The sequence below is a fragment of the Hippocampus zosterae genome, chromosome 4 (assembly GCF_025434085.1).
Source record: "Hippocampus zosterae strain Florida chromosome 4, ASM2543408v3, whole genome shotgun sequence".
Taxonomy (NCBI): domain Eukaryota; kingdom Metazoa; phylum Chordata; class Actinopteri; order Syngnathiformes; family Syngnathidae; genus Hippocampus; species Hippocampus zosterae.
Window position 1 is genome coordinate 25,257,948 of NC_067454.1, and position 25,702 is coordinate 25,283,649.

At 40.3% G+C, this 25,702-nt stretch overlaps 1 protein-coding gene and 1 long non-coding RNA gene across 5 annotated transcripts in view; both read left to right on the plus strand.

The window, feature by feature from the left end:
* LOC127599844 (uncharacterized) overlaps positions 1 to 25,702 on the plus strand; it is a 114,452-nt gene that overhangs the window by 24,072 nt on the left and 64,678 nt on the right. The gene's annotated exons all lie outside the window — the stretch shown is intronic.
* LOC127599695 (C-myc promoter-binding protein-like) overlaps positions 1 to 25,702 on the plus strand; it is a 49,279-nt gene that overhangs the window by 8,115 nt on the left and 15,462 nt on the right. For all 4 annotated transcript variants that reach the window (XM_052063827.1, XM_052063829.1, XM_052063828.1 and 1 more), the window contains exons 2-15: positions 15,135 to 15,465; positions 17,254 to 17,500; positions 17,590 to 17,659; positions 18,400 to 18,569; positions 19,947 to 20,230; positions 20,760 to 20,826; positions 21,008 to 21,066; positions 21,197 to 21,341; positions 21,572 to 21,747; positions 22,101 to 22,201; positions 22,378 to 22,593; positions 24,088 to 24,233; positions 25,185 to 25,223; positions 25,569 to 25,702. In XM_052063827.1, coding sequence (XP_051919787.1) covers positions 15,155 to 15,465; positions 17,254 to 17,500; positions 17,590 to 17,659; positions 18,400 to 18,569; positions 19,947 to 20,230; positions 20,760 to 20,826; positions 21,008 to 21,066; positions 21,197 to 21,341; positions 21,572 to 21,747; positions 22,101 to 22,201; positions 22,378 to 22,593; positions 24,088 to 24,233; positions 25,185 to 25,223; positions 25,569 to 25,702 — 2,165 coding nt within the window. In that variant the 5' untranslated portion in view covers positions 15,135 to 15,154. The remainder of the gene's footprint in view (positions 1 to 15,134; positions 15,466 to 17,253; positions 17,501 to 17,589; positions 17,660 to 18,399; positions 18,570 to 19,946; positions 20,231 to 20,759; positions 20,827 to 21,007; positions 21,067 to 21,196; positions 21,342 to 21,571; positions 21,748 to 22,100; positions 22,202 to 22,377; positions 22,594 to 24,087; positions 24,234 to 25,184; positions 25,224 to 25,568) is intronic.

Genomic DNA, 25,702 nt, shown 5'->3' on the forward strand with positions numbered 1-25,702 from the left:
TAGTTTTTCTAACTCAGCAATCTTCGTTTGCCTCTTCCTCGAACCAAGCACTCTTTTTAATACAGAAAATAACATCACATGTCATGTCCACCCTCACCTCATACTTCAGTGGCCTGCCCAACTGCACGCTAATTGAAGTCACACGAAAGGAAAAAAGAATGTTGAACTGACATGTTGTTTGCTTTGCTTCTGGTTGTTATGAAAATGTTAACAATGGACACGCATGAACCATGAGCCCAGTTGCGCTTGACTCTCGGTCCACATGAAATTCCAAGTATTGCTGCGGATTAATTTGCTAGAATACTACTACCCGCGTCGTTTAGTGAAATAGCCTTTATGTCTTGATTAATCTTTGAAGAATGCTGTTGTTTTGCACAAAGTTGGACGGAGCCGATGAAACCAAGCTTAATCCATAAAACAGGAAGTCAGAAGCAGCTATCACAACTAATAAATTATATAATTTATATATCCAGGGTTCCCATGTGTCCTGGAAAACAAATTTCCACTGATGGGAAACATGGACAAAGAAAAAAACCCCTAAAATGTCCTGGAAAAATATTTTTCTTCAGACTGCCTTATTGGTGAATGCAAAAAGGTAGTGATGGGTCCATGAGGCCTCATGAGGCGTGTCGACACACTGACACACTGTTGATACTGTGCTGATACTGTGTCACTGACCACTGCCACCTGCTGGACCTTCAAGATCCCTGCAGCCAACCCAATTAACAGACTGAACTGACTGATAAATTTATTTGTATATTGAACATATAAACATACAATTCGGTAATAAATTGGCAAAAAGTGAAGGTAAGATATAAAAAAAGGAAAAGAAAATAGTCATCATCACAAATATGTGTTCAAAGGAGTAGAAAGAAGTAAAAAACCTACCCCGAGTCCTACCCCTTCTTATATATGAATTGATCATTTTTCAAAATAGGAAAGAAAGTCTACATATCAACAAATGCTTTTACCCTTATGTATGCTGTACTTATACATTTTTACAACTTTAGGTTTGTATATACAGTACATATTCATTGGAGCACATGTATATGTCGATTTTCTCATATTCATAATGGATGCTACATTTCATTAATATATTAAATCTCATCAATGCATTTCTGATGTATTGCTATATTTCATGAGTGTATCGAATTTATCAGCTTAATTCTGTAGTTGTGTAGTTGTCTTGTACTACTCTCGAATTCATTTTTAATCTCAGCAAGAGAGTTACTCATTTTATTGGTCCGTTTTAGAATCATTCCACAGATTTACACCTATTACAGATACACTCCTTTGCGTGATGTTTGTTCGTGTTTTGGATTTTTTTGTATAGGTTAGTACCCCTTAAATGATGACAACATTCTCGAATTTTAAAAAGCTTCTGGATGTTTTGGCAAAGGAGGTTGTTGTGTGCTTTGTACATTAATTGAAGTCAACCAGGTCATGAGATTTCATTGTTTAATTTGATAAACAGTGGATTTGTGGGTTCCGTCTATTTGGAGCCAGTGATTGTTCCGATTGCTTTGTATTGTAGTTTTAAAACAGAGTGCGTTTTACTGGCATTTCCCCATATTTCCACACAATAGGTCAAATATGGAAGTAATAAAAGTATAATGTGTACAAGGATCTCTTATTCAGCACATCGTTAGTTTTTGGGAGGGTCCCTATGGTTTGGGATATTTTTCTTTTATTATCTATTATGTAGCTGCCAGCATGGTTTTGCATCTACAACTGTTCCAAGACAATTTTCATAAGGTCATTCATCGATTTGATGATGAAGTGTATACAATATCATTCACATCCATTTTGCAACATTCAATGTGTTCAAATAATGTGAAGATCATTTGAATGAGGATGCTTGTGGGCTTTGACTTCACAATTTTTATTGAGAAAAATAAGATGCTCCAATGTTTTAAACTTCAGCCTGTTGCGTCTTTTACAAGCAATTTCTCCTGCTGTGGAGAACACACACTCACAAGGGACGGATGAGGCTGGCGTACAAAGGAACTCCTTTGCGAGGTGGGAGAGGTTTGGGAAAGAAGTGTGTTGGTCCTTCCAGTACAGCTGCTTCCTGGAACCTTGATTGTCAAACATGGAGTGGAGAGTCAACCAATAATAATTACTGATTGTCAATTAATCATCAACATAGCAACCGTGAAAAGATGAGTGAACGTTTGTATACCTGGCGTAATACCGGGTGTATCGCGAACTTCATTCTCATGCTTGGCCCGATAATGCCTCAGCATGGTGGAGGTGCTTCTGTTGGCGAATTGACTTGGCAAATTCGACATTTCACCTGTAATGAAATGTGAATGAGAAGTAACTAAGAGTTACCTTGAAATGTATTCGGATTAGAATGGTACAAACACATGTCAATAATCTGAGAGGCACTCGGTGAGTGCCTCTCGCCGAGAGCCTCTCGGCGACAGAAGGCGATTTGAATAAATAAATAAATAATACCTTATTCTCCAGGACATCAAAATGGTCCCACACGGCGGATGATTTGCGTCTGTGCTCCATAATCGGCAAGGAAGGCAAGGCACGAACACGAAGTCTGCACTGACACAAACTTCGACAAGTGAGCGTGAGTGAGGTCTGGCTTGTTTCGCCAGGTGGCATTGTGTTGCCAGACGTACTTCCTTATAAACACTGTGCGGCGGGCTTTTGCTGCGTCAACGCCCTCTGCACTGAGTCGACGCCCCCTGGACTAAGTGGCGCAGTCTGGACTGTGCCAAGCAGCCGATGCAGTCTTAACTGCACCGGTGCAGTTCACGTGTCAATTAGCAGCCTGGACTGTGTCAACGCAGCCGATGTGTCAATTAGCAGCCTGGACTGTGTCAAAGCAGCCGATGTGTCAATTAGCAGCCTGGACTGTGTCAACGCAGCCGATGTGTCAATTAGCAGCTTGGACTGTGTCAACGCAGCCGGTGTGTCAATTAGATGTCTGGACTGTGTCAACGCAACCGATGCAGTTCACGTGTCAATCACGTGACGTAATGAAGCAGCACATGCATCGACACGTGGTTTGCTCTGTGAGCCCGGCGCATGTGTCAATGCATCGGTGTCGCTGGACCCATCACTACAAAAAGGTTAAACAAACACATATATCCCTGTTTTTTGTTTTTTCTTCATTCTTCTTTCTACCCACATTCTTGCTGCTGGAGGCTGTAAATTTCCCCAGTGTGGGACAAATAAAGGATATCTTATCTTATCTTATGTCTGTTCAGCTGCCTTCAATGCTAGAGCGTTTCTGCTTCATCTAAGTTTCTAGCCGCCACAGTGCCTCCCTCACCAGACGCTACCATCCAATTAAATTGCATATTCCTTTGAAATAATTCTGCTGCCCGGTGTTTTCATGACTTTCTTGCTAGATTTTCTGATGAGCCGGTCAGACTATGTGAAATGGTTGAAGTTGTGTCCTCTGGGCCAAAGAGGGAAAGAACCATCCGGACTGTAATGGATGTTCAAACGATTAAAAGCATCTATGATGATGTGGGGCTGTGTTAGTGCCAATGGCATCGATAATTTACTCATCTGTGAAGGCACCATTAATACTGGAAGGTACCAGTTTGGAGAAACATTTGCTGCAATCCTAGCATCGTCTTTTTCATGGACGCCCCTGCTCATTTCACCTAGACTACGCCACACCACATTCTGCTAGGTCAGAGGTGCCCAAACATTTTGGACCGGAGATCGACTTTTCGATCAACCAATTTCCCGGGATCACCCCTTACCACACACACACGCACACTAGGGATGTGAATCTCAGCACTGAAGACGATTCGATACACATCACGATCCACTGCCAGCGATGCGATACTTAAACGATACATGGAATTTTCTGGCGATACGATGCGATACGTTTCACCGTCGTCACGATGCGATACGATTCGATACACATTAAGTTCAAATCAATGCGATCCGATACGATACAATGCAATTTGTTGCGATATTGTGCAATTAAACATGATGCAAATAAGCAAAGAAAAAAAGCTTTTAAAAAGATGGAATTCAGTATCGTATTACAAAAAGGATACCACTTTATTCCTTATAAAGAGTAGAACTTGTAAAACAACTTATTTAAGCCCTTTCACAATTGGGTTTTGTGCAAAGAAAATGTAAACAACTTGGCACCTGAGACTCACAGCTGTTGCTATAGTGTAAACACAAACAGACTATTCTCACTGAGTGTCTTATATGAAATATAATAATAATATATATATCGATATGAATCTCTAGCGCAAGATGTCCACCCATCCACTGTAAGTGCAACTCTTTGCGCACTGTTCAGCGACACAGTAATCTCACTTCTCACTTTGTTGTACACATCGGGAATATGTTTGTAAGTGAACACAGACCTGTCTGGTATTTTATACCTGGGTTCCAAAACGTTCCCTCGTTGTCCACCACGCTAAGGCTTGAGGTCTTTGCATATGAAATAAGCAGTGGCCTTAGTTATAGCCATTGCGCGGTCACAGTGAGTTGCAAGGGGACTCCCAAAATAAGAGGCGATTTTTTTCTGATCCTGACCTGGTTTACCAAGAGTTTCTCCGGTGTCCGACGAGGAACTGGGCGGGGAAGCGGGAGGGAAACTTGTCGGTGATCTGGTGCCATCGGTTTAAGTGGGTCTGCATATTTGTGGTGCTGCCGTTGTATGGCTTCTTAGTGCGACATTCCTTGCAAATTACGGAGGTTTTATCAAGCTTTCCGTCTTTCTTTTCGAAGCCGTAGTATTTCCAAACATAAGATTTGAATGTTGCGGCTGCATTAAATATAGTAGTTTCCTTGCTGCTGCGTGCGCTAACTTCCATAATGTTTTGCTCGTTGTGTACTGGACTGTATGTGACGCACGGCTACCGTCCGTATTCAACACAAAACGCAAAGCAATGATGGTGCATTCATCGCGCCTAGGAAAGGGCAGATATGTGACGTTTAACATGAATAAAACGGCGATTGAATCGGATTTTACCGATACCCATCAATGCATCGTGATGAATCGCGATTTCACCGATACCCATCAATGCATCGTGATGAATCGCGATTTCACCCGTCAATCGCGTCGTACCCAGTGAATGAGCCGATGCACTCGGATCGCGGACGTGCGCATCGATGTATCGATTAATATCGATTATTTTCCACACCCTTAACGCACACGCACACACACGCGCGCACGCCATGATGAGAAGCCTGACACGGAAGCAAGCGATGCACTTTTGCAGCCTGTTGACTAGTTCACATGTACCGTTTTAAAGTGCTTCCCTGGGCCCTCTACATTCCTATTCTTTGCCCGTGCCCTCAGTGAATTGTACGCGAACTCTGAATGAGAATAATGACAATAAAAGATATAGCGCAACAGCTCTGATCACAAGCTGCAATTCCAGACTGCAGAGTGCTAACAACTTCCGCTGACGTAGGTCACGCGCCACTGTAGGTTAAAGATTTACCTGCTTTATTTTATTTATTTTATTTTTTAAATATTGTTTTGTGAAAATGAGACTGACAGGATGATTAGGGTGCAGTGTACATTAACACAAAAAATATATTCCTAACATGTAAAAAGACACACACGTTTTTTTTTCTCTACACCTTTTGGATCTACTAGTGTTTTGAAACACTTTTGATACTCAATTTGAATGATAAATCAAGTTTTATAAAGGATCGTCGGAGATAGGCACTCAGAAATAACGACAAGACACTTCTGGCTACCAACAATAGGCACTTTATTGGTCCCACACAGAAATGATAACACAGTTCAAACAAGTTGTATGAAGCTAAAGATGATATACTCTTACCGTATGCCAGTAGGATCGAGAGCCAACATCCTCAGCAGAGTGAGCTTCGATACTCGCTGGCCGTCCGTACGCTACCCACAGCAGACTCTACTGAGGAGCATCGCTCCCCTCCTTTTATCCTCTAAAGTGTGTGCATCGGGAGGGGTGAGTGGCCATTCTCATCTCTCCCTACGCCACACTGTTTGTTGTGTAACCAAGTGGCATTGATCACAATCAAGTTTCGATAATTCAAGCAAAGCAGACTATGAAGTCGTCAAAGCAGGCTCAAGAGTTTATCTCTGAAGTCGTCAAAGCAGGCTCAAAGTCCATCTCTGAGAAGATATACATTGATTAAAGAAAACATCACAAAATATCTTAATATACCAACTAGGGACCAGTCCTAGATCTACTGGTCGATCAGGATCGACATAATGGGCACCCCTGTGCTAGGTAGTTCGTAGTCCAGACCGCTGACCTGCTGAACCTGTACATCAAGCAAGAATGGGAAATAATTCCACCTGAAAACATTCAACAATTATTGTCCTCACTTCCCAAACATTTATTGAATGCTGTTAAAAGAAAGGCTGACGTAACACAGTAGTAAACAGGACCCCGTCCCAATTTTTGGGAATGTGTTGCGGCCATAAAATACAAATATTATGATTATTTCCTAATAACATTAAAGTTGATCCGTTTTAACATTAAACATCTTGTCTTTTTAGTATATTCAATTAAATATAGGTTGAACATTCTTTAAAAATCATTCTATTCTGTTTTTATTTATATTTAACACAACATCCCAACTATATTCTAATTGGTTTTGCAGAAACGCAGTATTGGTTTATGGCCTCATTAACTCATTCAGTACCAGCCAATTCTAGACCAAGTCTGAAAAGACTTTTAAAAACGTCTTTGGGAGTGAATGAGTTAAATGCAGCCAGTGGGGAACAAGCTTGTTTGTCAACAAATAATTTACACTCGTTAAACTTCCATTTGGCTTATCGCTAACTTATCTGTTGCTCACAGGCAAAGCAGACTAGGGCTATTTCAGAAGTATTTTTCGGTTTACCCCGACTGACATTATCGCTCCAATTTACATATTGCCACAGCGTGGAGGGAAACCATTGAAAACGCAGACATGCCTCTGTGCCTTTGTGTGTGTGTGTGTGTGTGTTATGTGTGTGTGTGCGTGTGTGTGTGTGGGTGCGTGTGTGTGTGTTCTTGTACTCACGACATTAATGTGTGTTTGTGTGTGTGTGTGTGTGTGGTTGTACTGCCACTCTGACCGCTACCCCTCCATCTCCCCCCAAATAAACGAAACATTACATTGTTTAATATTAGAGGTGTCAAATATACCACGTTAATTGTGGTAAATTAATTACATCACAGCACTTTTTTTTATCGGGTTAATCTAAATTTTAATATCTGCCTTTATTGTTTCTGTAGGTGGGTTGCTTTTTTCTAGTAGCCCTTTTTATGTGTTAGCTTCCTGTGTTCGAGTTGTGGAGGGTGGGGAAACAACTGTTAGCCACAGCCTGAAGCGGACATTGATTGGCTGCCATTATGTTGGGGCTTGTTTGGCCGAAGCTGATGGGCTCCCATTGGAAAATTTACATTCCAAAAACAACGTGATGACACAATAAAGGTAGAGTGTTGTGTCTAATTTGTAAGAAGTTTGCTTACCACCGAAGCAGCTCAAATTTAGCCCCCCACATCAATGCAAAGCACCCAGTCGTGAGTGCAGCCACAGCTAACGTTAGCACCAAAAGCTTTAGAACAGGCATGTCCAAAGTCCGGCCCGGGGGCCAAATCCGGCCCGCGGTCGACTTTCATCCGGCCCTCGGCCCCTGTCATAAAATCAGTGCCGTCTGGCCCGCAGGTTGGGCGCAATGGAACACGTGTTGCATTGACTGAGGTCTCGTAGACTGCTGAGTGATGTTTCATAGAGTACTGCTTCCCTCTAGTGGCTAAATGAGTAATAGCATTCACTAAATGAGTAATAGCATTTAGACACTAGAGGGCATCACTCACGAGTTAACAAGACATCACTCCGTGTTTATATTGACTGATATGTCATATTTCAAATGATCCTTGCAGTTGTGGATATGTGTATTGCTTGTTCATTTCCCCGTTATTCGAGTCAAAGGTTTTGTGACTATTGAAAAGTCATGGTGATACATTTTATGTTTTAAATCAATCAATTTGCACTCAGGAGACTTCTGTTTAAGAAAAAGTCTAGTGAATAAGCAGTTGCATGTGATATACCTGTTTCAAATGAACCAAAAGAAATTCTTAAGATTGTTGAAATTAAAATAAAAATGGAAATGTGAAACAGACTGGCTTACTAAAATTTGTTGAACAATATTGTTGTTCAATGTAAAGAATGTCAGCCAAGGTCGGCCCCCCGACATTTTACCACATAAAATCTGGCCCCCTTGGCAAAAAGTTTGGACACCCCTGCTTTAGAAATATAGCCAGTGAGCCATACATAGCAAAGCTCTAAGGCAAACTACACTCTAGAACACCCCACATACGAGGCATGGTGGATATGTCCTCTGTAGACTACTAAAAATGATCGATGTTTATTTCAGCACTTCTAGTTTGTCATGATGAACAGTGTTATTTCTGAAGTGCCAAGTTACACCACTGGGATTTAAGGGTGTGTTTTATTTATTATTATCCGAAGCAAGTTCAGTGTTGAGAACTTGTATTGCTCAGAAACTTGCTCTGACTGTTTTGATATGTTAACCTGGGCACTTTTTAAGGACCTGATGTTCTGTTTTATTTTTATTTTGTAATTCTTTGGAGATTTACAAAAACAAGCAAAACGGTGATATTCCCCCTTGTGGTCGAAACTAAAGTTTGCAGGTAGGACTTTAACTAGTCTCAAATACAGCAGAAAGTAAATGGCTCGGACTGCATCTGTCCAAGTCTGCTGAAAAACAATAATTTATAATGCCACTGTTTCTATTATCTTTTAATCTGCCTCAATAATGTAACAAATTTAAAATGAAAATAGGGGTTTTCTCAGTAATTTTTAGATGGGATTAAAATATAGATTAATTAGATTAATTACAGACCCCAATTAATTAATCACACATATTTTTAGTCGCCTAATAGCACTATTTAATATAAAATTAAGCTCTTACTGCTCCATTTGACAAAATACTTATATGCTTGGTTTATATGGTCTATTAGTGACCTATAAAATTTCACAGCATGAAGAAAAACATTGACCCGATAAAGTGAAAACCATGTGATTGGACCCGATTTTTGATCTGCATTACTGTGTCTGCGTGTGTCCGTGTGTGTGCACTCGCGCATCTCTCGCTTTCTAACTCCCTCCCTGAAATGATTGCCATTGGCTGGCTTAAGCTGCCGATTCATGGTAAACTTCAAAGGAGGTATGTGATTAGTTAGCCTGAGTTGCACATGCGACACCAGCGTGGAAAGTCTACATGACTGATATCGTGTTAATTTTTGATATTCATGACGTGAATGTTGATATATAGATTTCGATACAAGAACGACATATCGCCCAACCCCTTTTTATATTTTATTCGTGGATTCGTTATATTTTATTCAGCTCCAAATTGTGCTGCTGTACATTGCGAATTTCTCCATTGTGAGACAAGTTTTCTTATATATGTATTTATATATATGCGCGTATTGTGCTGAAGTTTCTCATTTTTAACTCTGTGCCTCTGCATCAAGCCCAGTATTTTTCGTAAATTGTCTTGAAACACTAATGTGCATAATATTTTAGGACAGTGCATTTTAACAACAACAACAACAACAATAATGATCATTTAATTTTAAATATTTAGAAAAGCTATATACAAAAATGTCTGAGTTGGTTGTTAGTATTTTTTTCCAAATAAACATTTATGGAACAACATCTATATTCAATGTCAGCCAAGTAATAATGTCAGCAAGCGCATGAACATGCTGAAACTATTGCTGTCTCATAAATGCAAATTAGAGACAACGCCTCCCCGTGCAAGTGCCACGTGACAGGTTGAAGAATGACATACATGCTCGCCATGCTGTCAGTCAGCTAAAAATACAATGTAAACCAAAGCTACAACATTATGTAATATCACATCTAGAACTCACACCCAAATCTTGTTTGCATTCTGTTTTCACTGCAGGTCCTGTATGCCAGTTTATAACTAGAGTAGACTTGTTCAGTGGAAGGCCAAGTGATTAATGGTAGACATGACAAAGAAATAAGTTAAGTAGTACAGATAGATATTATTATTTATACAAGCGGATGAAATAAGTTTTCTCCGCAGTGTGTCCGGGCTCTCCTTAGAGATAAGGTAAGTAGCTCGGCCATCCGGGAGGGGCTCAGAGTCGAGCCGCTTCTCCTCCACATCGAGAGGTGCCAGATGAGGTGGCTTGGGCATCTCATTAGGATGCCTCCTGAACGCCTCCCTGGTGAGGTGTTGCGGGCATGTCCCACAGGCAGGAAGCCCTTGGGACGACCCAGTACACGCTGGAGATATTGTCTTTTGGGTAAACCTCAGATATTTTTCAGTTAGCTTTATAAGAAATGCATCCGAGCCTCGGAAGACCCTGCAACATTTTTGATGATTTTATTTACTTTAGAAAACTTAGGGAAACCATTTACAATTTTATGTAACTTTCCAAGACATACTGCTGAGCCTGGGAACTCCCTGCACTTTTTGTTCGAATGTTTGAAACAATTGTATTGTGTTTTGTCTTTGTTCAGGAAAAACATGTTTACATGTTCCAAATCTGAAAATCTATTACCGGTAGTTTAATAAAAATGCTTATAAACAAAGTTAAGTGTTGGAGTTTGTATTATTCAAAATGTAGACTTAAATATTTTTCTTTATTACTGCAAACGAAGAGTGTCTTCAAACATCGCCCTCCTTGACTACTAAGAATCGGAATTGTATCAGCCCGGAAAAATATTGTTCCACAGTATCCCCAAGTTACAAACTGACCTGAAAGAAAAGCATCATCTTGGTCTTCTGCTACGCAACATAACATATTGTTAACAACCGATTAAACAGAAATCAAAAAAGAAAAATTCTGAAAAATAGTGGCAAGCAAATATTTAGGTGTACGGTGTACTTTGTTTGTTCTCACCAAACCCCTTAACATAAAACAATGCATGTAATATCCGTTAAGTGTGAAGAAAATAGCAATTATGGTACAGATTTGATACCAAAGTCATAGGAACAAACCCCATTTGGCAAGAATCATTAAGTAAACAATAAGAGAGAACTCAAGCCGCGAATGGAAAAACACCACAGAATGAGATTCATCTGAGTGCGAGTCTTGAGTGCAAAATCTGTCGACAAAGCTTCCTGGCCTGAACTTGCTGACTTAAGATGAGTGCAGGAATCCAAGCAAGAGCGCACTGAGATCTCCAAACCACAGGCACTCATCTGCATCCACAAGGGGTTTGTCTGAGACAATGTGATTGGGAACTCACAGCTGTCTTGACTTAAAAAAAAAAAAACCCACAGTGGGGCTGGTGAAAACTCACCAATTGGGCTCTCCGCTGAGGTTCTACAGCCAAGTCACTGCTCTGGGTTCCAGCTGTGAGACAGCCACAGCAGGGCAGACACATGGAGAAGGTAAAAAGGAATGTGCTCAAGAAGATAAACAAAAACTAACCCACCATCTGCTCTTAGTTAGACAACAAGTGCTGGATTTAGGGTTCTTTAGGAACGACATCAAGTCCTATACAATCTCTGAGGACAGATGAAGTGGAAATCATGGAGGCTCACGATATGTTTTGTTTGTATTTTATTCAACTTTGACTTTTTGATGTCAATTTTGACTTGTTTTTACCCCTTTATGGTGGATGCACATTTTTCGTTTGACCAAGAGTGAAACTCATCAGTATTCTGTATGAATTCAGTACACCACACAAAGACCATAATAACAATGTGAAGCTTAGGCAATTACAGCATTCATCACGAGATCTTTGACTGCTGGAAAACCTGCAAAGTTTCCCCCACAGAAACGTGGATACAATTTTTGATCAGTTCGCATCATTGTGTTTGGACAGCAAGACCCACCCGTTTTCACTTCAACAATGAAAGATAATGCCGGACTTGAAACTAATTGACACAACTAGAAAGTTACTACAAAGTCCGGAACTCTGCCAGGTGAAGAGTTTAAGGTCAGCATATTAATACACAAAATCTCTGGCAAGGAAAGGTAAAACTATTTGGACAGTATATTCAATTTTGGTTTTTGGGAATCCAAAATTCAAACACACGAACCAAGAGAGTGTAAAACCATAGCCTCTTGCATTCTGATGTGGCAGGGTTCAGAGTTAAACACTTCCATTCAGATTCATTTTAAATGGGAGTCAGCACACACGTGGCACAATTTGCAGGGCCTCTGAATAACCTCAATTATAGTTCAAGGTTTCTTGTGGTATTTCTCTAACATTTATATCTTCCAACACAAGCCATAGTCCGCAGAGAGCTTCCACAGCATCAGAGGGATATCACTGTTTCATATGGCATAAGCATATATGCATTTGCATATATGCTTATAGCTTATATTTTATATTTTATATTGCATTCTGTACTGTGAACAGGTCATTTTTTAAAAATGAATTTGTGCGTGCAAATACTGCACTTTGTTTTTTTTTTCCTACTTTCTTCTCTCCAAATTGTGCTGCTGTACATTGCGAATTTCTCCATTGTGAGACAAGTTTTCTTATATATGTATTTATATATATGCGCGTATTGTGCTGAAGTTTCTCATTTTTAACTCTGTGCCTCTGCATCAAGCCCAGTATTTTTCGTAAATTGTCTTGAAACACTAATGTGCATAATATTTTAGGACAGTGCATTTTAACAACAACAACAACAACAAAATACACCATAAGTATCATTAGGAGTTGTGTTGAAAAACATTCACATTATGCTCTAACAATTGATGACTTCAAAATCATGCTGAATGCCATTTGCACTGACTGAAAATCAGAGAAACACATTATTTGCGTAATAATTTGGAATGGGTTATCTTAATATCTCTCAATTAAAAAAAAACATTAAAGCTTTCGAAGCTGCATACTGAAACTTTGTGTGTGGACATCCTTGCCACAGAGCTGCAGAATTAAGCGTTCCAAATTTGAGAATGCATGTTTTTCAACTCCCCCCCGAGTCAAGAAATATAGGATAACCAACACACACCCTGCTAATAATGAAAGGCAGTTCCCACACCCTCTTACACAATATGTTTGGAATTCTAAATGTGCTACAGATTACGATTATGATTTCAATTGGGGACACACATGAATTACAAAATCTGTTTCCAATGAAATGGCCTCTGGATGGGTTCAGCTTACAGAATATGACTGCAGTTGTGCATGTGGAATGTTTTCATAGACCAGGGTGCACAGGAAATTTTTGGCGTGGTTCTCAAGTAAGCACCAGAGGTTGTTGTTTGGTGCTCATTTTGCTTTAATAAAACTGCCCCCCCCCCCTTTTTTGTTGTTGTTCGCCCCCTAATTGCGGCAATAAATACCACTGCTCCACAACGGCTGGTTATTGAAACACTACAATTTAGTGCTTAGTAAAATACTTTCGATTCTTCTCAACACAATTGAGTTTTGTGGCCCATTCAAAAAATTAATTGCCCACCTCTGACTTGCAGCATCTATACAACTATCTTGTTTAGTAAAGTTCTCGAGGGCAGCCATCCTATGCCCACTTCTTTTGTTGCACCACACACACAGCTTTTCTGTAAAGAAATTTTGACGGACTATTAAAAGTCTCAGTGAGCGACACAGAGAACCATCTCGCTGGTGGCCCTCCTGCCAACCATCTCAAATAGGACTGGGCAATTATGTCAATATGGTATTGAAATAGAGATATGAACATTCAAGGTTAACGTGATACTGCCACACTTGTGGTGCGTAAACTCTGTCCAAGCAGTCACATTCCTCCTTTCAAGTTTGGTGTTGATTGACAGCCAATGCCCTCCAATACAGTCCTCTTGGAGAGAGAGGGAGGGAGAGCGCAGGGGATGCAGGACAGGACACCGATGAAAAATTCACTTCCGTGTTAGTAAGTGTTGTGAGCACATTTACGAGACACTGTCCAGTATATACGGTGCAAACATATTGTGTTTCAGAAGATAATGTGACCATTTCAAAATTACCAAGGATTAACTGGTTCAGGTTGTTACCAAAATTTACGAGCAGCCCATGATGCGTTGGTCCATTCAGTTCAATGGCAGTGAGCCTCGCCTTTCATTATAGTCACACTTCCTCGTGATTATCGCCCACGTGCCTATTTCCTAAGCAACACGCGTTTTCGTTGACTGACCTTTTTATGGACTAAAAAAAGTCATACAATGCAACATGTTGTATGGGGGGGGGGCTCAAAACAGTTCATATCACTGGGACTTCACACCACATCAATCTATGCATAAGTGCATACACAACCATCATCATGTGCAAGGCGTTCAGTGTTTAAACTTTTTTTTTCAAGCCATCCAATGCATCTATCCATATTCAGAACCATTATTTTTACAAATTTTATGCTTAGAAAAACTGGTACAGAACAACACACATGATGCGCGTCAACATTGTTGTAGCATAAAATTGAAACAGTCAGAAAGACTCCTAAAAAAGGGAAAATTAAAAAAAAATGATTAAAGGCACAGCTCTATTAAATTTATGTCAGACTTTATTAATGTTGTCAGTCAGTTCTTTAAAAAAAAAAAGAGTAACACGCTTTACAGATCCACTTGAACTCATAGTGATACCGTTATTGATATATCTGGCAAAATTATGAAGATATGATATTTTGGCCATATCTCACTGTCCTAGTCTCGGGGCGAATATAACGAGGAGTCAGTCAGCCCTGTAGTTGTTGTTGAAGTTTTTGGCTGTCGTGGGACACAAATGTTAAGCTAGTGTCATGTAACAAAAACAATGTCTCAGGTATGGGAAATTTCTCAAACATGCTATGCTGTACATATTTTTGGTACAGTATACTTTTTTTTTTTTAATCAAGCCCTTATCTATGGCATCCAATCTTAATGGAAGTGAAAAAAGGCAACGTGGCCACATTTGCGGCTCTTGAAAGTGGGCAGCGACACACCATTATCACTCTGCCCAAACATCTGTTACGTACAGTATGTTTGGAGAAATTTTAAATCAGTCTTAAGCCTTTTTATATTTATGTACAATAATTTTGTAATTTATCAAGAGTTTTATCCCACTACTTGTGTGTAGACAAAAAGCCACAACACACAGGAAAATCACTGTTTTTGGAATTGTTTGAGTTTATGTCGATCTTAATGTTTTTTTCCCTGTTTCCAATCATGCATTTAATATGGCTGTCGTATACCTTTCAGGCACCCGGTGGTAATGGGAAATGATGGAGGACAAAGGCCCCCGTGTAGCCGACTATTTTGTCGTGGCAGGATTGACAGACTCATCCAAGCCGTTGGACCAGGAAATCCACTTTGACGATGCCTGCCATAAAACTGCCAAGCCCAAGTCCCCCATCACTGATGTGGCTGTGGTCATCCGCTCGATGGGTGATGAGGTGCCACCAGGGTTTACATGCATTGAGACTACACCAAGTGGACATTCTGCCGATCTCAATAATGGAGGACTCATGGCACCCCAGATTTTCCTTTGCTACAGGCAAGGTTGCGACAAGCCACCACTCATTGAATTAGGGTAAGAGGCCAGGTTTTTCTGTCTGTCCAAGATAATTAAATATGAAACTCAGTTGAAATGATGAATTTCAGATGTGATTTGCAACTCTGCATGAACATAACAGTGTATCTGTTAGTAGCGTTTTACTTACCGACGTGTAAATCTTAGTTAAAACAGGTCCATATTCTGTTATATACATTGAACAATGCAATTTGTTATTCACCGTAGCAGCGCTGACAACAGTTACTTTCTGCCTGCCTTGCAGCTGTTCTTAGGATGTTGGGAGAAAAAGTGTAAAGTACAAGTACAGGTGTCGTCCTCACCAACATGTTTTGAAAAAGAGTACCGGTAATTCAGTTTGTTTTCCTGTTCTCCAGCAACTGGCAAATTGTGACAAAGAGTAGCGGACTATTGCTGGAGTCTCAGACAACAGAGTTTGGTGCTTATCAGGCACTGACAAAGAGGCTCTGTTGAGACTGTCAGCAGCCTTTGTGTGCCGATGGTTATGAGGGGCTACACATTTGCAGACATGAGTAGGACTAATGAAAACTGGACCGTTCTCTGTGTGGGCAAATGTATACATTATTGCTGATTTGTGACATTTCTAAGTTGCAATTTTTAAAAAAGCTCTTGGCATATTTTTTGTCACAATGACATCTGAGGTCAATTATGAAAATAACTTGACCCCAGATGGCCAAAATGAGTCAAAGGTCACCATTCTTTTTTTTTTAATATTAAATAGCATACATTCATTTACTTTGAATTATGCTTGTTATGGTCACTGTGATGGGTTAAATAACTTAAGGTTGAGCATGCATTTATCCAGCCGCTAACAAGATTTGATGAAGCATCACTTCACCCCTCCCCCACCCCTCACGTCGCTGACCAAAGCTGCGTGCTTCATGAACCTAGCACGTGACATGCAGCTCTATGTACACTGTATACAAGCCGACATTAGCCAATGGAGCTACATTGGTTGCATGGCTTATCTCATGTTGGAAAGTAAACACACATGAAACGATACCGTTTTAGTGTTGTATTTTGTGGAATGTACAGTCAATTAAAAATAGAAGAGACATGATAAACTTACCTGATGACCTGGTGAGAAAGACTTGGAATATAAAGTATTTACACATTATTTGTCTAAAGGGCTGTCCATCCCCTTCTTTTTAACTTTTTTTGCCAGCCAGAGTGCAAAAATACGCTTATGAGGTCTGTCAGTGTGACCGAGTGAGAATGCGTGTGCGAGGCATGCACGGAAAACTGATTGACATAGCATTCTGTCACCTCTTCTGTCTCTGATTGGCAAATCTTGACAAGTTTAGAAATAATGAATACTTTATAATTATTGATTGTTAATTAATTATCAATTATCAAAGACTACCAGCTGCTTTTAAATGTAAAGTTTGTAGAGGTTAAAACTACTTTACTCATTCACTCCCAAAAATGTTTTTAAACGTCTTTTCAGACTTGGTCGAGAATTGGCTGGTACTGAAATAATAAATCATGTGCACCCCCTCCTCCCATCAGTGTTTTCCTTCCCAAGTATTTTTGACTGGAGCGAAGTTGATGTTGCATCATAAAAACACAGAACGAAAGCAAACACCTGCATGCAAGGGAGTGATTTGCAATTTAACAGCCTTCTGCTTCTGGTAACTCCGCGGTTTCGGCTATCCATTGTTTATAAGTGTAGAGGTCTACCTATTCCACACAATGATATTGTAATCCTCATCTGTTAAGTAATCACATAAATAACCATTATTCATTCGTTTTGTGTGAGTGATTACTGCATTGATTTTGCTCACACAGTGTCCTCTATGAGTGGAAAGAGCGACTAAAGCAGGGCTGCCACCTTATCCAGACAACCCCCTCTGGTCGCCCAGCCAACATCAGTGGAAACTCATCCCAGCGCATCTACGTCACCTACCGGAGGGCACCTGAGAGCCAACCGCACGCTGCTCTGGCTGTCACCGACATCTGTATCATTATTCCAAGCAAAGGAGAGACACCTCCCCACACCTTCTGCAAGGTGGAGAAGAATCTGAACAGCAGTATGGTAAGATTCAATTGAAGGGATGTTTGGTGCTTACATATTCTGGTGTTTGACATGAAATAATATGCTATGCTCTTGTGTTCTTGTTTCAGTGGGGTTCCTCTGTCTACCTATGTTATAAGAAGTCTGTGACCAAAACCAACTCAATAGCATACAAAGCAGGTAAAATTTGGCGTTGGGCATAGACACTTCTGGAGACAATGAAAGTCTTTGTGAGCTGAATAATTGAAATAATTGGAGCAATATGCATAGCATAAATGCGTACCCTGAACAGATTTGTTAGATCAGTCTTTTATATACCAAGATTTGACTTTTGAGTGGTTGCCCCATTAGGTCGCCAGGAGCCAAGGCAGCAGTCCCCGCACTGTTTAGCAACCATTTTCATGTTGAGGCATATTTTGGAGGACCGCTATTATAGAAACGAACAATCTAGGCCAATCGTGGCACAGCCATGATTGGTCGTTACCTGAGCCCAGAACAACTGTATTCTAATTTTCAGTTGACATAGTTGAATTGCTCAACATTCAGTCCACATGAATAACTTAAACTGAGTAAAGGTCACACTTGTACCCCGTGTGCTCTGTTTATTTATACCTATCTCTAGGTGGAAATGGCACTAATAAAATACAAGTATGCACAGAGTTGACGTGATTCAGCATTTTTTTGTATATCTTTGCCACGTAAGAGTTGTCATTTTTCTTTTCACATGTCAAATGTACTGTATATTTTCGTGAAATGTATATTTAGCTCAGTGACAACAGTTTTTCAATCAGTGTCCTATAAACCCTGTAAATGAAAATAAAATAATTTGACTAATCATCCATGTGAGCACTGGTAACCTTAGCTAAGGATAATATTTCTTTTGGCTCAGTGAAGTTATACTTTTTTTTTCTCTCATATAGGATTATTCAGCAGATATCCAGAGGAGGACTATGAGTCATTCCCACTTCCAGAATCTGTTCCTCTCTTCTGCCTTCCCATGGGGGCCACAATTGAGTGTTGGCCCGTTAACACCAAATACTCGCTGCCTGTTTTCTCTACATTTGTCCTAACTGGGGCCTCTGGAGAAAAGGTAGGATGGAGCTTGCAAGTTCTTTCCGTGCCTGCGTGGGTTTCCCCCAGGTACTCTTGGTTTCGTCCCACATTCCAAAAACATGCATGGCAGGCTGATTGAACACTCACAATTTTCCCTAGGTGTGTGAGTGAGCGCGGATGGTTGTTTGTCTCTGTGCGCCCTGCAATTGGCTGGCAATCGGTTCAGGGTGTCCCCCGCCTACTGCCCGAAGACAGCTGGTATAGGCTCCTGCACCCCGCGTAACCCTTGTGAGGATAAGAGCGGATCAGAACATGGATGGATGGATGGATGGACAGACATATTCCTCAGTCACATTTTGAGTAATATATACCTGTAGTCAACTCCTCATAATAACACACAACACATAGAGATACTCACTTATCCTTAGGCCTGTCGCATTTCGCAAACAACCTAGTTGGTTTGTTGATAAGGTCTTTTGGGCTTTGATCTGTCCAAAACTGTTTCATACTTCTGGGAACCATGGCAGTTTTTGGGGCAAATGTAATCACCAGCTCCACTAACCTCTGCTTGTTTGACCCCCTACATTGATTTTCAGTAAAAGAGTGGTGTGTTTCCTTCATTTGGATTTTTAGTGTTGCGGTATGACCAAGGACCCAGGTGCAGGAAAGTTTTTGTGCACAAAATGCAAAAATTAATTACCTTTTGGGGAAAAGGTCTACATACAAACAGCAAAAAAATAAGAGGGTGGGGGAGGGGTCATGTCACAAAAATTCAATAACTTGAAGCGATGGCACTGTGTCATGAAACCTCATAGCCAATGTTGCTAAACAGAATTTAAAACAAATCTCCTAGCCACACTTCAATGTATCTAGCCATGGCCTCACGTTTACTTTGTTGCTGTCTTTTTACATCCGCTACCCATACGCCCACATGGACATGGTTGAGACAATGTAGTTTTGGAAAATCATCCCTCAGCAATACTGGCCACCTTCCCTCTCGTGAAAGCCTTTGAATACCCTTCTTTTTCACACACTTTACAGAAAAACATAATGCCCTCAAAGTGTCAGAGCCAGGATAATTTACACAAACAGACTAGAAATGATGACCCGTCTCCCATTATTTTGCTGTGTCGCAGTCAGTAATCCTGCTGCTTTTTTTCTCTTCCCCTCGACATGGGGCGGGGAAATTGTTTGACGCAAGTCAGGAACAATGATGTTATTTTATAGTGCAGAAAGCAACAAAGTAGTTGCACATTCTTCTCTTTAGGGTCCCAGTCCCAGCAGCTTGGTAAACCTCACGACGATACTAACGGCATATGTAAACATTGCATCATCGGATTGATGTAAGGGGTAACATTATCCAGTGGCTATTAGATGGTGAGCTATTAATCAACACACATCTTTTTGTGTTCAGGTATACGGTGCAGCCATACAATTCTATGAGCCCTACCCACAGGAGTGTCTCACTGATCAACAGAGCTCCCAGCTGGGTCTACTTAACACGGAGGCACCCAAAGCTTCCCCTTGCAACAGCCCAACTGATGTCACCAACAAGACCACTTCTTGCACCTGCTCTGTCTACACCAACAAATGTATCTGCCTGCTTTCTCACTGGCCCTTCTTCGATGCCTTTCGCAAGTTCCTCACCTTTCTGTATCGCTATTCCATCTCTGGCCCTCATGCCCTGCCAATTGAAAAGTGAGTTCTCCATACTGTGTCTTTGACTTTTTTTAATCTACATCTCCCACATTTGCCTGAGCAATACGGTCACCGGCATGCACCTTATTTTGATGTGCTGAGTTCTGTTATCTCGATAATTGACCCAGGTTTAATCATGGTATTGAGTGATAGATATCGGTTTTGCCATGAAAATATGCGGTTAATGAGCGTCATAACTAACACAATGTTGATTTTTGATTCAAGCCGAAAAAAAGTTTTCATCAGAACCGCATAGCCCGACCCCAAACGCACTGTTGCTATTGTGATTGCTTGGAGCAAATCAACGGGCATGGGACATGATGGATTCTCTGGTTTGTGTGAACTCACAAATCCTGCGAGAATTTAGGTTGCAGGCATGGTTCGGAAGGTCTCTTACGCTAAGACCAAGCTCATCATCTAAATGAAGGACAGTAATAGTAATACCCTTGTATTTGACATTTCAGATGTTGTTTGGATCTTTTTTTGTATACGAGATATCTTTTTTTTCACTGATGTTTTTTTTTCACAGGCACATCTCTCATTTCATGCACAAAGTTCCTTTCCCGTCTTCTCAGAGGCCTCGCATCCTCGTGCAGGTAAACATTGATTTTAAGAGTAGATTAATCCTCATTGTAGTGCTACAAAAGGATGACATTTGAGATCTTTTGTAATTATGATCTTATCTAAAATGTCTAAAGACAAAGTATGGGTGTTGTACCAATCTCTTTTTAATTTTTATCTTTGCATACTTAATTATTGATGTTATCATTTCCACAGCTTTCCCCTCATGACAGTCTGATGTTGAGCCAGCCCGTATCTTCTCCATTACCACTCAGGTAAGAGTTTCAGGAGTTCCTGTATTGTAGGTTTCATAGTCCCATTCATTTTGTGAACGTAGTCATTCTCTTAATGATGAAAGAATAGATTGTTTTCCAAGGCCCATAAATCAGATTATTCTTTTGTTAGTGGTGGACGATTTTCCACGTTACTCCAGAACTTGGGTCCAGAGAATGCCGTCACCTTGCTGGTGTTTGCTGTCACTGAACAAAAGATTCTGGTTCACTCATTACGACCGGCAGTGCTGACCAGTGTAACCGAAGCTTTGGTATCTGTAAGTTGCTAAATTCAGATCTAGGTACTTGTCTTTGTGTCATTTCCAATTGTATCTTTCAATACATCTTTGCAATCATGCGATCGATTTCTTTTTTCAGATGGATCTAACCTAGTATGTGCTCGTATTCCCAAAAATGATGCACTCATCATCAATGACCAAAATAAATGACTGTAGATGCAAACCAGAAATTGAAGTAAATGCACAACTGAAATATTCATTCTCCTCAGATGATCTTCCCCTTCCACTGGCCTTGCCCATATATTCCCCTTTGCCCCCTGGCACTGGCAGATGTGTTGAGTGCCCCATGCCCATTCATCGTAGGAGTGGACTCTCGTTATTTTGAACTTTATGACCCGCCACCAGATGTGAGCTGTGTGGACCTGGACACAAACACCATATTCCAGTGAGTGCACCCCCCTCAATTTAATTCTCCCAACATTTGTATACAGTTCAATTTAAATGGATGCAGCCTCTTTGAAAGGTGAACTTTTTATCCATTTCTTTCTGTTCATTCTGATTATCTGCCTTCACATACGAATTGATCTTTTTGTGTGTTTTATGCAATATTTGAGTTGTTGATGAAGAGTACATTGTGAACAATACCCCACTATTTGCACAATGGTTACATGTGTACAAATCATTAGTTCTGAGTGGTATAGCCGAGGCGGCAATCTTTGGTGGGGTTTTTTTGCGGTGCAGGACTTGTTGCAATATGATCTGAGCTCAACTACAACGAAACAGTGTCTTATTTTCTAGTAATGAAGATAAGCGTACCCTCACATGGAAGAGCTTGCCCAAGAAAGCCTGTAAAAACCTAATGAATGTGCTGAACAATCTCTACCAACAACTAGTTGATGGTGAGTACCGACTGACACGGTACACATTGAAACCTGTCCCCTGACAGTGCTTTTGTAGCAGACACAGTGGAGCACATGAGGTTATTGTATCTTAATTTTATAGCTCTAGTTCCAGCTGTGATTTATTGTGTTATTTATTTATTTGTTTGTTTATTTCTTGACTTCTCCGTCCTCAGGTCAGCACCGGTCTGATAGCCTGCTGGAACTCGGTATGAGTGATTTAACAGAGTTAAGTTGTGGGAAAAGTCTCCATACTGTGGAGCTCGAGATCCAGGAAACCTTTCTGCGCTTCATGGCAGCCATTTTAAAGGGATACCGTTCCTTCCTGCGTCCCATCACCCAGGCACCATCTGAGAAAGCCACAGATGCCAGCTCACTTTTTGACTTGCAAGGTAGGGGAGATATTTTAGTTGGAGCACAGCAACTATTTTTACTCACCAGCCTACTAGTGCACACACTTACATCTACATCAAGTTCACACCGTATCTGCTTTTTCTCTACAAAAGAAGCCCTGTTGTATCAGTATCAGATGAATGATGGCTAGGATAATGCACCAGAAGACAAAACATTTTTATATTCGCGTTTGACTGATTTCTTACGAGATTTAAAAAGTGCTCTGATGGAAATTTAATGAGCGGTTGGGGAGCTCTTTGTCATTTTAGTGTGAGTTGCCTCCCAGTTATAACTCCCTGTCAGTGTCCAGCGGTGCATTTGGTACCTGGGCTTTCAATTGAATCACCAGACTTCAACCACCTCTTAAATTCCCACCACTGTCCCATAATAGAAACTATTGATACTACTGCATACCAAAATGCAATTTACAGCATGCAATTCAGTTATGTGCTTTGTTCATACTGTACATCATCATATTACTCTAGTAGCATGATAATTGCATCACAAATGAAAAAAAAAATACACCCTATCCAGCCAAGTGAGGGTGAATGGTTGTTTATCCATATGAACCATACGACTGGTGACCAGTTTAGGCTGTATCCTGTCTCTCACCCAACTTCAGCTGGGATCAGGTCTAGTCCACTGGTGCGGTGCCCCGAATGAGGACAAGTGCTTTTGAGAATGGACGGATGAGTAGTTGAATCCATCCAATTTGTCAGTTATCATTAAGGCCTCTGCTTAAAAAAAAACACAATGTGCTAAATTGTTCGTCGTTTTGAAATCGAAAGATTTGTCAAGTTCTCGTATCAGCTGCTTATGTCTTCTGTTTGGCCCTTCATGATGAGAACATTGCAGCTGAATTCATTTGGGGCTATGACATGATATCATACTTTATTCTTTTGAGAATAGCTGTTGCCAATGTTAAATGTGACAAAACATTATTTTGTGGTATTATGATCAGCAAAAGAGAATAGCCTATTTTTATTACTGTTTGATTTTAGACTAACCGTATCGTGTTGTATTCTAATGAATTGTAATTGTATTTATTTTTGCTTTACAACAAAAATAACAGCTATACATTTCTTGATTAAAATGTGTCAGTCAAATTCTCAAGGCACAGAAGTTATGTGATTGTTTGACAGATGACATACCACATGCCAAATGAGAAATGTTAAATGTTGTCTTTACAGAGCTGAACGCACAGTCGTGATGTACTGTAGCTCAGGGTGGATTAACTTACCTAAATGCGTACAAGTGGTTTACAATTGCTACATTCTCCTTTGAAACATGTGTCTGTTTTTTCTTTTCTATTTACATTTACATTTTTTGTTTAATTTCAATGAATTCTGCTCTTGAGAAATGTTGACATTTTGAAAATCCAGCCTTGTTTTACTGGGTTTACAATTATCAAACATATTACAGAGACTTGAGCTGAGCCGTACTATGAGCGATGTGTGGCACTTCTAACAAAACATTATCATCTTTGTCTCCAGGGTTCTTGAAGAGCCGTGACCGCTCCCATCAGAAGTTCTATTCACTGATGACCAAAACCCAGATGTTCATTCGTTTTATTGAGGAGTGCTCCTTTGTTAGCGACAAAGATGCCAGTCTGGCCTTCTTTGATGACTGTGTGGAAAAAGTGAGCATCTTCATTAATAAGAATGTGATTCCACAATGATCCCCAGAGAGAAAAAAATAGATCAGAACAGCACAGTAATAAAACTGAATTGTATAGTGCTTAAACATGTAGTATATGATGTTGAAGGTGCTAGTACCACTAGACTCCACCCTCCCCTTCCTTTGCGTCTCTGACCAATGCAATGCTCCTCACGAACATGCACGAGACATGCATTGTTTTATACAATTGGCTATGGCTGTTAGATTCGTAGCATGGCTTACTCATGTTGAAAATTGCCAAATATGAAATGTTACAGGTTTGGTGTTGAATATTTTGGACTGTTCAATCGATGAATAATATGAGAGCTGATAAACTTACCTGATGATCCAATGAGAACGACAACTTTGCCGTTGGTTTTCCAGGATTAGCGATGCACCAAGAGCGTGTGTGTTCATGCACAAAAAAATGATTATCCGACCACATTATTCGATCATACCTTCCGTCTTTGGTCTCTGGCCAGCTTTTTCAGGGCAGAAAATGTGTGTGGGTTTTTTTTTCCCCCACACAGCAAACTCTATAATATCAAAAATGCAAATACTATAATAAAGTAAATAAAACTAAAATATGTACTGTACCATTAAGAGATGAAGCCAATTGTTTATGACAGTGCTGTTGATGATTATACATCACTGGCGATGATGAGGGTTGAATGGATGCACGTGTGAATATGGAACGATAAAGGAGCAGAATCACTTCATTCAAAATGAGAGCGCAAAAGCTTAAACTTAATTTGAATTCTGCCAAATGACACTGTTTACATAGGCTAACATCTCAGTCTGACTTTTATCTTCAGCAAACCTTTCATGTTGTATCAACTGTTATTAATTCGGTCTGCTGTTACTGTCTTCAATTTTAATCCACTTTTCATTCACCCGTTTTTTTTCTATTCTGTCTGCGTCTCTTTGTGAGCAGCTGTACAGCGCTGACCGGAGTGCTGAAAAGGGGGTCAAGGTATAGTATTATTGTTGTTGGGGGTATTTCTCTTCCTTTTTGGCTACTTGCCAATTTCTTAATGTTTTTAAACTTTTTTAAATGAATAAGAAATATTTTAAACTATGAAATACAGTGCTGGGAAGGAATTAACTGGGTCTTCACAGATTTCAAAGTGTTTTTTCAAAAAGATTATCAAGGGCCTCAAATTGAGTAAGCAGCAGTTGTTAAATCTGTGTGATGTGATATTGGCATCTGTCAACGTCATACGTCCAACCGTATCATTTCATCTGGGGTTTCAACCTAAAAGATGTACTGGAAGTGAAATGATGTCCTTGTACCATCATGTTTGTTTATTCTCTGCAGGTAGATGGTGACAGGCCAGAGGAAACCAGGCTGATAGAGACTGATGAATCTTACCGCAGTGAGCACACGGTCTTCATCACACCTCCAGAGTTGCCTCCTCTGCATGAAAGCGAAGAGCATACACTATGCTACAG